This window comes from Stegodyphus dumicola, chromosome 8 (genome assembly GCF_044657685.1).
Source record: "Stegodyphus dumicola isolate Sdum_Otavi_A_Nest chromosome 8, ASM4465768v1".
In the NCBI taxonomy this organism is placed as follows: Eukaryota; Metazoa; Arthropoda; class Arachnida; order Araneae; family Eresidae; genus Stegodyphus; species Stegodyphus dumicola.
Genome location: NC_140775.1, coordinates 144799362 through 144817399, shown reverse-complemented (window position 1 = coordinate 144817399; position 18038 = coordinate 144799362). Strand labels below are relative to the sequence as shown.

Below are 18038 nucleotides of genomic sequence, written 5' to 3'. Positions count from 1 at the left end.
AAGGACACGCGCAAGTCGAGCAAAAAGATGTAAAGTCATCGAGAGAGGATTCTTTTTAGAGTCATACGAGGGGAGAAAGTGTGAAAAAATTAGGGCTGGTATTAACAGGTAAGGATGTAGTAAATTTATCACTTATTTGTAATAATAAGTTACAGAGGACCATAAATTTTTCTAAGTTATTAGAAGCATTTTTAGTTGGCCATTGTTAAAAAAATAGAAACAAACGCCAAGTAAGCGAATTTCTCTCAATACGGACTTCGCAGAGATGCGCCAGTGAAGAACTTCTTCAAAAAGAATAGTTGAATAGGGGCGGAGGTAAAAAGACGTGTGCTATAAAAATACTTTATCGTGAAACTGGTATCTTCATTGAATTGGTGGTTTGATAGACCCTTATTTTACGGATTATACAGCTTTCTGCGTTGTCGAGCGATACAGTTGTCAAAAACGAAGTGAACATTGAAACGTGGTTCTTCAAAATATGGTGTGAGTGTCATAATCATCTTTCATACTTCCAATCTCTGTTGTCATAGCACTCAGAGATATTCGCACCCACGATAAGAACTTACATGTCCAATGCAGTTACAGGGGGTCGGGGAATCATTTTTTATAATTTGTCTTGAGTTGAGAGGTGATGTTTGCCAAATTTCATGCAGAGAATCGTTAACGTTAGTAATACGAGCCACTTAAACTTAGAAGACAGGAATCAATGCTTTGGTTTTGAAATTTCCGAGTAACATTGTGAACTTGGAAATTAAGAGTAGAGAGTGTGTTTGAAATTTCCTCAGCTGGGCAGCTTATTGGCAGTCCTTTGATAACGATTTTTATTGGGCAATTATTTCTGTGCTGCACAAGGAAATAACCAATACTTTTACGGTTGTGATTGTCCACAATTAAGTTCTTTTTATTTTTAGGTTCAGGAATAATTCTTAGACAGTCAGAATAAAATTTACCTATAAATTTATCTTCCATGCTTTCAGCAAGTTCGCTAAGAATCTTATGGTGATCATCATGTATTTTAACCATCACGTGTGGTGTAATATTCAGATTAGAGTTAGGGGGATTGCAAACTTCAGCACTTTCAGGGTTATCGGGAGTAATTTCAATATTTTCTCCGGTTCCTAACGCAGAGAGTAGGTTAATAATAGGAATAACAGGAGAAGACAAAATCTTCTTCAACTTTTCTCAGTGAGGTAAAATCTTTAGTATAATTATTCATATACTTTTTTCTGATTGGGACAGATTTTTCCTGTGAGACGAGCTATTAGGAATTTCATCATTTGGGGTAGACCAATCCATTGGAATGGGTAAAACGGGGAGGGATTTCAGTTGCTTACGAAATAAGCGTGCCTCGAGACCACCCAGAAAAGTTTTGAACGCTTGCCTCGTAATGTGTCAACATCGTTCTTGTCTCTTTGCAACTTCATACTATAGCTTCACCATTTGTTCCTGGGTAGGAATTAAATTCTTCATCATTTTCTGAATTTCAGGAGCTGAAGTCAGCGTTCTCTGTATTCTCTTATTACAATCATGGTCCTCAACCAGTAGGTAGAGAGCTTGAATCCCAATTTCATAATCCACCACGTTTTTGAGCTTGAATCCTGTGCTCCATGGTAAACGGCGATACGCAGTTGTAGCTGAGTCCATTAAATGAGATTCTTCGAAAAGAATAACATCTTCATTCTCAACGACTCCGAACATAGCGACTCCAAACAAAAGCGACTCTGAACAATAGTTCAATATCGATTCCGCACTAAGATGACTTCTAAGATGATCTTTCACGTATACCCGTGGGGAGTTGCAACGTACTGTCTGTCTATGGTAAGAACAGCTCTCGCCAGTTTGTCTGCAGCTGTCTGTTGCCGTAGAAACGAGCCCTAACCCATTTTTCGTAGGGGTGTCTTGAAGACTTACTTCTGAGTTTGCCACCTTGGCGCATTTAAAGATGATTTGGCGATATTCACATTTTGTTTTAGTTTCAAGTAAAATGCTTGTTGACCCTTTGCGTCGACCCCGACATCCAATTTCCGAAAATGAAATTCGATGGCGTAGATAAAGCTTTTGCAGTCAAGAAACGGTCTTTGATTTTGCCGTGTGAGGTACAAGTCGCTAAATTTGCAATCCCTCTAGATGTACAATGAGTAGAAATAAACTTGTAGGGAAATAAATTTAAAAATCTGTGTTTATTTTTGAAGAAAAATTTTAATTTCGACATTTAAAAAAATCATGCTATTATTTTGCTTCTTTTCTGTTTATTTGTTTGCTTGCAAAATCATAGATGACATCTTAGAAATCTACTTGATTGCCCCATTCTCTTTATATAGTATAGACGCACTTCATAAATATAAAATAAATTTAATTTTTATAGTTCTCCCCTCTAGCTGATCTACCGTGAACATTCAAAGCAATTTCATCAGTCTTTAAATGACATTCTGCTATGTTTTTATTTCAAAATTTTCTGTTAATTTATTGCTTGTGCTTTAATAATGACTAAAAATTTCATCATTAAATGTATATAGAATCATCTTGAAAGTAAAAGCATTTTTTTACATACCCATGCTCTCAATAAATACTTTTTGCGAACATTTCTTCTTTTCTCATACCTTTAAACTAAACCAAAAGCTGGTTAATTTAATGGCGGAAGGAAGCGAAGGTGAATTAAAATCAAAACTGCTTTTTCCTTAATTACCAGTGGTTTGGGTTGGTTTATATGATTACGGAAAGCCTCCAGGCCTAAGAGGAGGGATGCCTCCATGGAGGGCTTGCTAAGGGAAACTGGCTGTGCGCCCAAAACCGTATCATGTTGCCAAAATTTCTTAAAAGTTAAATTGCTGTCAATCCATGTTTCATCGATGTAAACGATGTGGCGTTCGTTCACTTGCTCTGAGTTTTCTCATTTCGCGTAAATAATTGTTCCTCCAAAATACAATGTGAGGTCTTTCGATGAGATTTTTTTTTTTTTTTTTTTCTACGCATTCCAACGAAAATTCATTGAACACAAAACTTTGCACAAAGAGTCTTTTTGCCACGGGAAGTCTAATTTTTGCCTCAAGACAGGCAGTAATTTCCGCACAGATGGCACTTTCTTTTCTTTGATGTAAAAGTCTTGTATTGTCTGCCGTAGAACGAACGCATTTGTCAAAATCGTAAATTTCACATTTATGATTAGCAGGGCTTTTACATTTCTTTCCAAGTGTATTCAGAAGTTTATTTTCACCCATTGTTGATACTTCGCTCTTCAAAACTTAAGGAACTACTAAAGAGTTCGCCGAAACTTCAGAAGCGCAAAATTCTGCGACACTATACACGATTTGACGAGACTGAGACTTTAAAGGTTGACCTTTCTTAAACTGGAAGGGCATTTTAAAAAATTGGTGATTAACAAAGCACTACGAAAATCAAGCTAAATAGAAGCGAATTTGAGCAAATGCTAGCACAAATGATATAACAACGAGAATAAAAAGAGCTAATAGTAATAATATAAGGCTTAAGAAAAGATGCGTGCAGCTGGAATGAAGCCGAGAAGACGAATGATAAACTTCCCTTAAGCCAACAGTCGCCAAAAACAAAATAACAATAAAGCAACCCTTGGTTCGTCCCTATTTGAAATATACTAGCCCTGTTGCTATAGCGACCGCCACTCGCCAGACACCGTGGCGGGAGCTGTTCTTACCGTAGACAGACAGTAGTCATGGCAAAGATTCGAATGAGCAAAGTCACAGCTCACCTTCACGCAAGACGGCTAAGAAGAAACAGAATGAAAGTCATTGCAGCAGAGTGTAATTGATTTATCGAAATAGGAAATGTGACTCACAGATTTAGCGAGGAATCCAAACACCAGAAAAGACTGTTGATGTAGTGAGAGAATTAATTTGTGAGAAGTCCAAGAAAATCGACAGCACGAGATAGTTTAGAGCTGGAAATTCCAAAATAAAGAGTTAAAAAATTCCTGAGAGAATTTCTGATCTTCAGGTCTTACAAATTCTAAATTCTTCCAGCACTGAAGCCCATCGATCTCAAGAAGATAGAATATATTTGCACTGATATGTTAGAGCATATGGTAAGGGATGATGATTTCTGACTGGGGTTATTTTCGATGTCGAGGCAACTTTTCATTTTAATGATAGTGAATAGTTAAAATGTCAGAATTTGAGCATCAAAAAATCCTGATACCACCTTCGACAATGAAAGGATAGTACCACGGAAAATGTGTTTTGTGCCGTAAATTATCGTATTGCTTTTTCCCATTCATTGTTGAAAAATGGTTGCAGGAATTGTATACATGGACATGCTTCAGATATATCAATATTTACCAATACTAATGGAAATAATGCATGGACGTTTCATTTCCCAAAGAGGTGGCGCACTCCGTCACTTCCACAGGACAGTTACTTTTTACTTTAGTGCAATTTTAGGTTTACAGTCTGCCGCATCCGAAATCCGGTCATGAATTGAAATGTGGACATGTTCATAAGCAAGAACTGATTTACCAATGGAACATTTGCAGAGTAATAAAATGCAACTGCATCGAATATTTGTAAGAAAGGTAATTTTGACGTGTTTCACTATCTCAATTCATGTATGCTGTCATGCTTGACATATAACTTCGCATAATAAACCATTCTTTTTGCCCAACTAAATTATGTCTACTCTGTATTTATAATTAGATAGTGGTTAATCCTTTCCTCAGGTAGACTGAACCCGAGCCCTTCAGATACACCTGGACGGCCGTTACATATGACCGATGTATATAGATCCCAGTTTTTATTTTATGGGGTATCGGACGTATCGGAGTTAGTTATTATTTTCAGGGGTATCAGACTTTTCATATAATAGGATATTTGAAGACCTTTTAGAACCTTGGATTTTGTGAACCTAAACGGTAATGAGGCCCAGATAATGCTTGTTCTTAAGAGGTAAAATACCTTACATAGCACGTAAAGTCAGTCAAGCGGTACTTGTTATTATCCAGAATACTAGCGAGTTAGCATAACTCTACTTGACTATATACCTCTGATTTTAATGTTAACGACTATACAGCAGATGTTTTCTATTAGTTACTGGACTCCGTTATTGTAATTCACTATGTTTAGTTTCATTTAATATAATCTTATGATTTTCTTCTTTTGCACTGCAGATTCCTACTATTTCTCTACCTGATGAAGTTCAACTGACGGATCATCGCAACGGTTTTGTGACTGCTTCGGAATCTTCTTCAAAGAACAAAATATCGTCAAGTGATAATATTCTGGAGGAGAGCAAACTTTGATAAAAATAGATCTTAAGTTCCTATATTTTTTAACTCGTCAAAAAATTATGGCATTGCAGAATTTCGTGTTAATGCAGTGTACTGACATCTGCATTTCTCGGGTTATTCTGGGAATCTAAGCATTCTGTTGGCCATGAAACCTTTTGTGTGTTCCATTTTATATAACTTTCAAGGATGCTCTTATCCGTATAGTATTTTCATATAGAACAGTTCTAAAGCTGTCTGTGATGAAACATCTGTGTGTGGTGTCCAAAAATTATGCCATTAGAAGAGTATTTAGGATTTTACGGAAGATGATGTTCGGAAATTTTAGGGTAGTAACTTTACCGCAAGGCAAATCTTCGTGACTACTTTCACGAATTTTAGGATATTTTCTGATTTTGGGAATATCAAAATTTCCTATTATTTTTTAATTTCCGTTTGAATGTTATTTTTCGTATTTAATATATTTTTTGTATTGATATGTTTTCGCAACTGTAGTACTAACTTCGACTAAAATTTATGACAGAAATAATCTATATTCGAAATGATAAACCATAATCTTGAATTTAAATTGTTATCCCTCAGTTTTGATAGACTTCTGGAATTAAAAAGGCTCATCGTCCCATAAAAGCAGACTTCTGTTGCCTTTCAACACTGACAAACGGCTTTAATTCAGAATAATTCTCTAAATTTCAAAACTTTCCTCTTAGTAAAGTCTGTGTAGCAGTATATTCAAATTTAATTAATTATTTTTAAAAGCATTAATTGTATATGTATCTAATCATCATTCACTTTAACTTAAATCATGATCTCAAATAACCATGCTGATTATGTTATCAGAATTTTATTGGTTAAAAATGTATAACTCTACTTATATATTACTTAAGTTTTGTAATTATAATATTACTTATGTGCTGTTTCTTTTATTGCTACGTAGCTAGTCCTGGTGATTTAACATACGATTAATCCACGAATTTTGCCATTTTGTTACGCTGTAAATTGCTGCCCTAAGAACCGTTTATAAAATTATGTATTTTTAATGTAGTATGCTATTATTTTAGACGGTAATTTTCTATTCGGAAACAACATTTTTACTATACACATACTGTTTAGTCTTGTTTATGTTAAAGGGAAATTATTATCCAAGTATCTTTAAATAGCATGATATAATACTAATTGATTACTTTTTATAATTTTATTCTTATTATTTGGACACAAATTTTAAATTACTTTGCAAAATCGAACTTTTTTTTCAAATAGCTTGCCATAGTGAAAATTACCACATTGACTTATCGGGTTCTGTATCGTATTGTCTATTGAAAGTTTTCATATTTTCATCGATGTGCGTGTATATGTATGCTGAAGTGTAGGTATTTCATGTTTTGCTGAATACTCATTGCATATTTTATATTTTGTACATTTTTGAACATTTCGTAATTTTATATACCTATCTATATTTTATGCATTTTGTAAATTTATGTCATTAAAAAGATTTTTTAAACCATCACTTTATGTTTCACTTCATTTTACCAGTTTTTCAAACGTGTCTGTTTTCGTAGTTAATATTAGTTGAGTGTATATGAGCTGCTGTCTGAAACGTAAGTAGAATTTATGTAAATCACTGACTTGTAAATCCTGACAGAAATTCATTTACATTTTTCTTTGCAAACGTCACGTAGGTAGAAGAATGGCAGCTCACCAAGCCGAAAACGAACTCACAGACTCGAAAATTCTGCGTTGCTAAGCTCCTTAATTACATACTTCATGAAAGCACACCTCAGAAGAAACATATACGTAGCTAAAATTCCAGCCGCTTAAAAAAACTGAAGTTTCGAGCGTTCGTGAAAGATCTTAACTATTTTGCATCAGCACCACAATTCAGTTCAGTGACGTAAAATAAAATTTGCATAACACTGAACAGATAGAAACAGAACAGGAAATATTGAAAAATCCAAACATAAATACCTAAACCCATTACTTTATAAGCCGGGTAGTGACTGTCAGCCCTGTTATGTTTTATATTTCTGGTCGCACATTAGGCCATGAGAGTATGGAATCTCTTTGGAGCTGCAGTTAAACCTTTCTGTTAGGAATTTCTCTTAACTTTAGAGTATCACATATTTAATCTCGCCAATCTGATTGGCAACACTGTCAAAATGCATTAGGACGTATGTGGCATAGCCTACATGCATGGAGAGCTAGGATTTAGGTTTTAATATATCATAGAACGCATTGGACGGTGCAGGTGTGGAATACGACAGTAGAAAGTCTTCATCAGAAGAAGTTCCTTCACGGACGCTCAGTAATATTACGTTGGAATTGTGAAAATCAGCAGCAGTGAGGGCAAAATAGTTTTTGTGTACTATTTGATTCTAGCGGAAGAATGTAACATCAAGCACAAATATGGCTGTACTCCCGCACAGTTTCAGAGGACATGTTGAGATGTGTGATGAAAGCATTCCCGCATTGCTTCGAACACTGCATTCAAGCAGTAAAATGACATTTAGAATTATTTTCAAGGTTCATTGATGCCTGTCCACATTATACGTGTTATTTCACAGTCACGTAAAGTTACTACATGCATGTTTTGTCTTTCTGTTGTTCTATTCATTAAAAATATAAAGTATGGAGATTGAAAATTTTTCATTTCAAGTTTGGAAACATCGACAATCGCATCATTCCTCTTTTCACGTCACCATAATATTCTTTACGTTATGTTGCTAGTTGCTGTGCCCTACATAGCATAAATCCTCCATGAAGTTTATCAAGTTATATACAATCATAAAAGTCTTCATACATCCACTAAAAAAAAGATTTACCAAAAACTACTTGAGTTTAAACTTTTAAATTAATCGCCTTGAAAATAAGAGCTGGACATAATAATAATAGACTAGATAAGTTAGAAAATAATGGACTGAATTAGATGTAACCTTATGTAATGGAAACTGAAGAATTTCTGTTCGAGTAATTCTCATTGGTTGAATTAGCAGATGTTACTTTTCTGTTGTAAACAACTTATTTTTATCTTCTTTCTCTTATATCTTGCTACGAAATCTGACGAAAACGAAGTAAGAATTGAGTGATTTCATTAGAAGGATGTTATGCTACCATAGTTAAAAATAAACACCTTACGCAGTTCAAGAGAATTTATGCAATATTTTTAAAGTCAAAAAATGCAGATCCGTTTAACTCGGAATCGATTATGGGTTTGATATTAGGAATGGAATACTCGAATCCAAAGAATCTCGTGAAAGATCCGAGATTTCTTCCAGTACTTTTTGTAATTAGAGTTCAATGTAAAAAATCTGATGTATACACCACATGACTTCCTTGTACGGAATATTAAATTATACGCATTTTTTCTTGCATTTTATTTAAACTTATTAGATTGAATTAAACCTACTTCGCCGACAGCGCATAAATCACTATAGAATAAATGCATTCTTTAAAATTCACTTTGTTTTACCATAGCGACACTCTGGCGCTAGGTTTACTTAACAGTATTATATTTCATTCATATTATAACTCAGAATGCACAAAATGTATATCATTTAAAGAATTATCTAATCATTGCCACATGTTCTATTCAAATACTATAATAAAGCTAGAACGATGTATAAAAGAAATTATGCAAACAAAACAAAACAGAAGCAGTTTTTCACAGACGATTGAGTATTTCTCATTTAATTAATTCAGTTCTCACTTCGCGAGAAGGCAAAAATACATAAAAACTCAAAATATCTATATTAAAAATTACGAAGTAAATCTCAAACGCTTATTTCTTCGAAAAATTTCCAGAAAGATTTAAGCATGATTTAATTGGCAATAATAAATGAATGCGTTATCTTTGTTGTTGCGAAGCTAAGTTTCTCTAGATTGGCAACAAATCCACTAGTCTCCTGTTTCAAATGTAAACATCAATGGCCGCTATTAAAAACAGGCTTAGCGGCAATTAAACAACTTTAAAATTGCTGAGAATTCAAAAAATATTGCATACAGATTTACTAAAGGCATAAAATCCTTAACCGGAAGATAAAAACAACATAATTCAATCATTTTTAAAGCAAAAAATGTACAATTTACAAACATATAAGAGTAAAGAAACTGAGATCACTGAGCCGGGTAACAGAGTGGATATATATATAAATATATTTATATACGTTTGGTGCTGCCGATTTCAACCAAAATACGAGGTGCACATCTACGTGTTATAGCAGTTCTTATATACAAAATTTCAACGTTCTGAGGCTACTCGTTTTTGAGTTATGCGAGATACGTACGTTTGTACAGAAGCCACGAAAAATTCTCTTCAGAATTAAAGCAGTTTTATAATTTTTTTGAAGGAAAAGAGTATTTTATTCTGTCCTTACGTACAGATATGACGCAAAAACATCGCTAAATTGCATTCGATAGCGGTCAAAATGGATATTTTCGTTGAAATATGCTGCCTGAAACTTTTCGCGATTACAATACTTCCTTTTTACTTCGTACAAGGAAGTAAAAAATGCTTAAATTTTTTAATTCAAAACTTTCTTAGCATTGATGTTATTGACATCTGTCAGTAGCATTCATTAAATTAGAGTGCGATGTTACAATTTCAGTGGATCTGCATCACCAAGTACCACGCCAGGGCGCCCTTGAGTGCTATAATCTTAATTTTTTCAGATAAATCAGAGTACTTATGTTTACTGTTCTGAAAATAATCATCTTCTGTTTGCTTGTATTATAAACGAACAAGAGTATTTTTAAAAGCTGTGTTCTAAAATTTATTTCTTATAAAGTGAAGATTTAAAATTTCGCTTCCATTAAAAACTTTCAAATATTAAGTAAAATCTACTTTTTTTTCCCCTTCTTATTATTAGCCCAAAGGGCCAATTTGCCCAGAAGGGTTATTAATTTCGTTTTGGCATTTTTTGTCGGCTCGCTATGAATGTCGGTTCACTTTTCAAATTGTTGCCACCAAATATTACAGCCCTGCATAAGAAATTCAATAATGAAGAATTTGCATAAATATATGTATGTTTCTCGCACAGTGAAAAAAACGGTACTAGAGAGAACAAATTTTGAATAGCTGCCTGAAATTTTGAATAGTCCTGCATTCGAATATGCGCATCTCGAAGCCTGGATTTGAAATTTATTTTATTATCCATTTCATACTTTTCAAACATCAAAGAATTCTTTTTCTTAAGAAACTCAACGATTTGAAAGCGAGCAATGGCAACACTGTACGGAGAAAAAAAAAATTTATCTCCAGTACGCGAGACTGTGTATCGGAAATTCTAAAGATATTGCTGTGCTAAATATTTTGTGATATTGCTGTTGAATTGAATTTTATGGTGCAAGTGCGAAGAACATGATATTTAATACGCAAAGTGTAAACGTTAAAAAACGCCTCTTTCAGCGTAAGGCGGAATTTCGAAGTCTTCTGTCTGTATATTTTTAGAAGTAGTACTAATTTAATCTGAATTTCGAAGAGTTTTATTGTTATTATCCTTGCAACCAAATTTTTGGGATTCGAATTTAAGAAAATTTAGGATTCGTCCTCAGTTGGGTATAATTATGGCCGGAAACATTTGCTTAAGTAACTTTTCTGCTAAGGAAAATTTAAATATTCTGTTAAATTTCAGTAAATGTGAAAGATGTTTTAAATTTTAATATTTTGATACATAAAGTGGCACGTCTATAAAATAGTACAATAGTATGTATGAAATTTGAAAGCGATTCCAAATAACACATTTGATAAAGAATTTCTTTTACATTGGAACTTGAGAAGCACAAACAGGAAGTGATTCAAAAAAAGATAAAGAGGCAAAAATACATGAAAACATTATTAATTTAGCTGACGCTGTAAATTTTTATAGAAATATTTCATGCAGATTATAGTTGTAACCTCTTTTTCGTTATCTACGCGAGGATGTACCGATACCAACCAATTTTTATTGGTTACATATGAATATTAATTACACTGCATGAAATCTTTGTTTAATAACTGAGGATTGAAAATGAACTAGAAACTATATTTTCAATTTATCTGTTGTTTTTGTTGAAGAAATGATTTATCACTTCCTTGTACGAAGTAAAAAGGATGTATTGTAATCGCGAAAAGTTTCAGGCATCATATTTCAAAGAAATATCCATTTTGATTGTTATCGAATTCAATTTAACGATGTTTTTTCGTGATATCTGTACGTTAGGACAGAATAAAAGACTCTTTTCCCCCAAAAAAAAATTATAAAACTGATTTAAAATTAATTCTAAAGAGAATTTTTCGTGGCGTACGTACGTACCTCGCATAACTCAAAAACGAGTAGTCTCAGAACATTGAAATTTTGTATATAGGACTACTATAACATGTAGATGTGCACCTCGTATTTTGGTTGAAATCGGCCGCACCAAACGTTCACTGTTACCCGACTCAGTGATCTCAGTTTCTTTACTCTTATATGTTTGTATATTGTGCATTTTTTGCTTTAAAAATTATTGATTTATGTTGTTCTTATCTTTCGGTTAAGGATTTTATGCCTTTAGTAAATTTGGATGCAGTATTTGCAGAGTTATAAGGTATTTCTCCCGCTTTCCTAGCGTGCCTTTGTGGTCAGCACACTGAGCCGGTATTTCAGAGGTCCGTGGTTCGATTCCCGGCGAAGGCGGTTGCTAATTTTTCATCTTGCCTGCTTCCAAAAAATCCTAATGTCTCTATAGTGGCGCCCGAACTAAAAAGGTGTTGGATGATGATTCTCCTCACCCACGATTTGGCAATTGGGTCCTCTAAAAACCCCAGTCACCCTTTAGAAAGGGGAGTATATAAGGTATTTCTCCCGCTTCCCTAGCGTGCCTTCGTGGTGTAGTGGTCAGCACACTGAGCCGGTATCTCAGTGGTCTGTGGTTCGATTCCCGGCTGTTGCATATTTTTCATCTTTCCTGCTTACAATTAACCTAATGAGACTACATTAAAAGTTGTTTAAGTGCGGATAAGCGGGCCCACCAGCGGCCGAGCGGTAAAGTCGCTGAACACTGGTAGTTCGGTCCGAGGTTCGAATCCCGCGAACGGGCTGGCTGCATGGGTGTTTGCGTGGCTTTCCCCATGTGTGACGTGTATACGAGCCAGTTTCCCTTAGAAAGTCCTCCACGAAGGCATTCCTCCCCTTAGGCAGATAGCCCTCGAGGCTTTGCCGTAATTAAATAACCTAACCTAACCTAAGTGCGGATAAGCCTAATTATTTTTTAGATGGCGTCCATGTTTGTTTATATTTGAAACTTGGCAGAATAGCGGATTTGTTTCCAATCTAGAAAAACTAAGCTTCGCAACAACAAAGATAACGCCTTCTTTCATGCTTAATCCCTTCTGGAATTTATTCGAGAAAATAATTGTTTAAGATTTACTTCGTAAATCGTATTAAATCGTAATTTTTAATATAGATATTTTGAGTTTTTATGTATTTTTGCCTTGTCGGTCAATGAGAACTGAATTAGTTGAATGAAAAATACTGACTCGTCTGTAAAAAAAAACTGTTTCTGTTTTGTTAGCTTAATTTCTTTTATACATCGTTTTAGATTTATTATAGTATTTGAATAGAACACGTGGCAACCATTAGATAATTCTTCATAAATTTTGTGCATTCTGAGTTATAATATGAACGAAATGTAACTCTGTTAAGTGAACCTGGCGTCAGAGTTCCGTTTTGCTAAACAAATATAATGAATTTTAAGGAGTGCATTTATTCTATTGTGGTTTATGCGCTATCGACGAAGTAGATTTAATTCAATCCAATAAGTTTAAATGAAATGCAAGAAAAAATGCATATAATTTAATATTCTGTACAAGGAAGTCATGTTGTGCACACATAATTTTTTTTTTTTTTATAATGAGTATCACATTTGCCTTAGTATAGGGAGAGGAGGAACATATAAAAATTTAGATTTCATACTTTGTACAAAATTATTTTCAGGAAAACATGAATATTCACATCATTTGAAAGAACTTTGTAACTGGAAGTCTTTCGGAATTAAAAGATTGTAGATATAATGTATATATGCCGTATTTCTTCGTGGTTTTCCCCCTTTTTTTAAACTAATATTATTGCCTGAAAATCGAAAGGAGAAAATTATGCGAATAATTTAATTTCCAAAGAACATTGCGAATGAACATGACAAAGTGACGGCTAAATTATAAGTAACTATCCCGATACCATTTCCTTAAAAGAAACCTACATTCCAGTAGGAATACATAGTAATATTAATATTAAAATACTTAATATCTTCATTTCTACTTCCTTGTAATTAAATCTCTCCCGTTGTTACTGTTATCTCTGCTACTCCTTAGAACTCAAAACATCCGTGAATAATGAGGGAAGTGAATGTTTCACCTGGTTTAGATTGAAAGTCTGTTCATGTTTGCTTGGCCATAATAGGTCGGTTCTTGTATTAGGCTGGCATAAAGTTCAACGGTTAGATGGGAAAATTTCTGCGGACCTTCGCAGGTAGTTTGCGAGGGTTTGACTTTCGTAGTAATCCGAAAACGATCACTACATGGACGAATCCATTTTTAAATTTAGGGAAACTCGTTCTGTGAACGCAATGAAAAATCACACGAATATTTAAAAAAATTTTCAGAAACTGGCGCTAAAATTCTAGGGGAAATACGTCAGAAATTTGGTAAATGAAAAATTTTGAAGTCGCTCTAGATGATGATTATGAAATTCGAATGTTATATAGTGAAGACAGTCACGGGCATTTGAATATCTCTTTATTCATGGGGTAAAATTCATAAAATATGCAGAGTAAACTGCCTCAAGACGCGTGCCCTGTATTCCATAATTATAATTTTACATATTCACAGAATTGAAATTTAGGACAAAACAGAAGCTGCAGACAACATCTTAGCTGCACATACAGGTGTGAGAAGAATGGAATTATTAAAATAGCAACAACAGATTTAAATGGTGAGGTATGGTTCCGCTTTCTTTTTACTGGTTGGTTAAATGTTTTGGTTTGCAAAATTTTCTTGACTATTACATAAAAGATTTCATCTTTACGTTTGCCATTGTGTAAATACACTCACTTCCAAAAGTTAAGCACGAAGATGTAAAATGCAAAAATCAACAAATACTGCTTTGACTGACACAAAATTCGGCAGGAAAGTAGCATATATATTTATGCATAAAACAAAATCAATAATTATATACAGAAATGAAAACAATATTAAAATTTTCTAAGTTTTCAGATAATGACATACTGGAGTCTTAAACAGAATTATGTATAAAGTGAAAATAAACAGCATAAAAGGGAAAAAAAGGACATTAATAGGGTTATGTGATCACCCCTCATCTGTATACAAAGTTTACACCTTGTGACTATGCTTTAAATTACGTGGTCAACCACCGCAGAATTAAACAATCGCCATTCTTCTTGTAGAGCAGTTTCCACTTCAATAAGAGTGGCTGGAAGTGGGAAACATGAAGATACAGACGGCCCGAGAGCATCCCAAAGATTTTCAATGGGATCAAGGTCGGCGAATATGCTGGCCACGCCATACGCGCAATCCCTTCACTCCCCAGGTAGTCATCGACGATGTCAACTGTATGGGGACGTGCGTTATCGTCCATTGAAACAAAAGTAGGGCCAACTGCTGCAGCGGACAATCTCGCAATGGGTTCTAGGACTACATCTCGATACCGGACAGCCGTCAAAGAACCCTGTTTAAAGATGTGCATGTCGGTGCGGTATCCTAATGAAATCCCTGTCCACACCATAATGCTTCCGCCTCGGAATGCGTGATGTTTTGGGACTGATTGCGTGTTCGTTGTTCTCGCCATATCCTTATACGCTTGTCATCTGGCTCCAGAGAAAATCTTGACTCATCAGTAAACATGACATTGTCCCAGTCAGACATATTCCCGGCCCCACTGTAATCGTGCTCCTCTTGATTGGACAGATAGAGGAACACAAACTCGAGGTACCCGGGCGTACAGTCAACTCATATGTAACCTTCGGCGTACAGTAGCTGCAGATATCGCCTTACCAATGGACGCTGTAACCATAGATGTCACACGTGTGGAGTCGCTCTGCGATTCCGCTTGGCTCCAATAGCAATATATCGATCTTCCGCGGGGGTTGTAACCCTTGGGCGACCGGATACGGGCCTTCAGACAACTGTCTGTGCGGTTTGAAATTTTTCCATAAACGTGAAATTACAGAATGATGAACGCCGAATAAAAGAGCAACATCTGTGATCGACTGTTCTGCTTCAATGCGCCCCACAGCACGCCAGCGCTCAGAATCTTCCATTCGTCTTCTGGAAGTCATAGAAACACGTATGTCTTGAAAACAAATTGTACGAAAGTTTTAAACACCTTCTATCAGCACTTACAGTCAACTTCTGTAACCCTTCATAAAGCTGTCTTCTTGTAAGACTGTCTTTTTTTGCATATTTCTTGACATGAAAGCGCAATTGGCTGTTACCTAACATATTTGCATACTTCCATCTACCTCTGCAGCGAATTGCATACTCTTCAATTCTGGTTGGCTTCCGGTAATTAGCATTTTCCTCTCCGTGTTTTAACTTTTGGAAGTGAGTGTATATCCGTATTTAGCATTTATATAGGAATCATATGAGAGAGGTTAATATTGAAATGATGAGCTTTAGATAGATTAATTAAAGCATATTACTCTGTTTAGAATAAAAATGGAAAATAATCAAATTATAAAAAAGGCCTATGGTAAATTAAAATTAGAATTTTACGTAGCCTTAATTTTACATATATGTAAGTCTAGATCTCTTAATCTTGTCCTTAATTATAAAAATTATAATTTTAAGTTACGGTTAATGGTTCTGGCATCCTGGCACTTTGAAATATATACCGATTTTCTGAGTTTAAGGAATGCGGTTACGAAGGTATTAATCGTAATAATTATGAAGATGCATGCTTAACAATTTTTACTGTAAAATGCTTAATTAATTCTATAAATATGTGTTTGGGAACATCATTTGCCGCTGGTTCAAATGGGATTATAAGAACTTTCGTTCAGGGAAAAACTTTAGAATCGTCATTACAAAATTTCACGCAAGAAAACGGGATTGCCAGGACATTATAAGAAACAAAAGTAACCATTCGGTTACAGGTACAAGTAAAAGTGGGCGAGACACCAGAATTTCACAAGTCGGTCGTACAGATATACTCCCACCGCACTTAAATTTGCAACTCTTCTCCAGTTTTGATGAATAGCATTCCAAATGACGGTCCAAGAGGTTTCCATTCATCTTGCCCTATTACCAAACCACTCGAGAATGCCTTCAACTCGCCAGTATTTTTTTACTGATCCTATGGCGTACAGATACTATTACGGTTACAAACATTCATGCTTTCCCCGGGATTCGAATTCGGGGCCATCGGTATGGCAACCTGCGTCGCTAATCACACTACCGATTAGGACGACAGCATTTCATTGCAGGTACAAATACAGGATTAAGAAAGCCAAGCACTTGTGCATTCTCTTAGAGTATATATTAGTATCGTCGTGCCTTGCTGATGTTAAGCTTCTGCCCAAATTTTAAAGACGAACTACCCGGGGGCGGTACATGGGTCTTCCAGACATCATCCTTTACCAAAATCTCGAGAGGACTCATCAGTCGCCGTGTGTTTTGAGTGTCCCCCTGCCGCGCAGACAATATACGCTTACAAACTTCCACACCTTCTTCGAGATTCGATTCGATACGGCTGTCAGTATCATTGATCACTATTCCCTCTGGGCAGCAGCATTCTGTTGCAATTATTTGAAGAATGGCTTGGTTTATTTTAATTATGGCAAAGCACTAGAAAGCTATCTAAGGAAAGGGATGCCGTCGTGGAAAACCTTCTAAGTGAAACTGGCTCTTATACATGTTACACATAGGGAAAATAATATTAATGGTTATTAAATAATTAAATAAAAATATTAATAAATTAAGCTAAGATAATGATAAATATCAAATTAAATTAAATTAGATATGTCATAATTAAGGTATTATTATAATAAATGAAACAAGAGTAAATTAGCGATAACAATGCATAATATTTTGGAGAAAGGTAAATATTTTTAATAATAGTCTTTGCAATTTATAAAACTGTTTGCTTGTTTTGGTTTCTGATCTAATTTAAAGCCTTGAGCCTTGTTTATAAGATGAGTACAATGCAGTAAGAGTTTCATTTGTTGAACAGATCTCGTTTCGACATCATAACTTCCTTTTTTTATGTTTTCAAGATTTCTTACCAGAACGCATTGTCCAAAAAATGAAAGGCTGCATCTTTTGTTCTTCCCAAGAAAAGCAAGACGTAAGTGTGTAAATGCCAGTTTTACTAATTGTTAAGAGAAGTGTTGCATGGATGCTAGAATGTTTTGTTAACACGTTTCAGTTTCACAACTAACTGCTAAAACTCATTTCATTCGGAATTCTAAATTGAATTATGATCGCTCTCTGAAAATAAGAAGTAATAAAGCTGGGCTGTGTCTGAATTTAAGCACTGTAAGTAGAGTATGTGTTTCTTACACAAAAACTGCTTCTCTGAATATTCATAAAAGTTCGAATAATTTTCATAAAGGACTTTTAGTAATCAATTTTTACTTCTAAAAATTTAGTAAGTTGAATATCTAAGATAAGAACAGACTATATTTAACCAATGAGAATTAAACAGAACAATGTGTTTTATTGATTTCAAAATATTAAAAATAAGTGTACTTCAATATATCCTCTGATTTGGGAAAAGAAGATATTAAAAATTTATTTCATTTCCAGATTTCATTTATGAATTTT

At 34.7% G+C, this 18038-nt stretch overlaps 1 protein-coding gene across 1 annotated transcript in view; it reads left to right on the top strand.

The window, feature by feature from the left end:
- LOC118187635 (putative sodium-dependent multivitamin transporter) overlaps window positions 1–6755 on the top strand; it is a 116326-nt gene extending 109571 nt beyond the window's left edge. The window contains exon 13 of the mRNA XM_035357893.2: window positions 5135–6755. Coding sequence (XP_035213784.1) covers window positions 5135–5266 — 132 coding nt within the window. The 3' untranslated portion in view covers window positions 5267–6755. The remainder of the gene's footprint in view (window positions 1–5134) is intronic.
- The last annotated feature ends 11283 nt before the right edge of the window (window positions 6756–18038 follow it).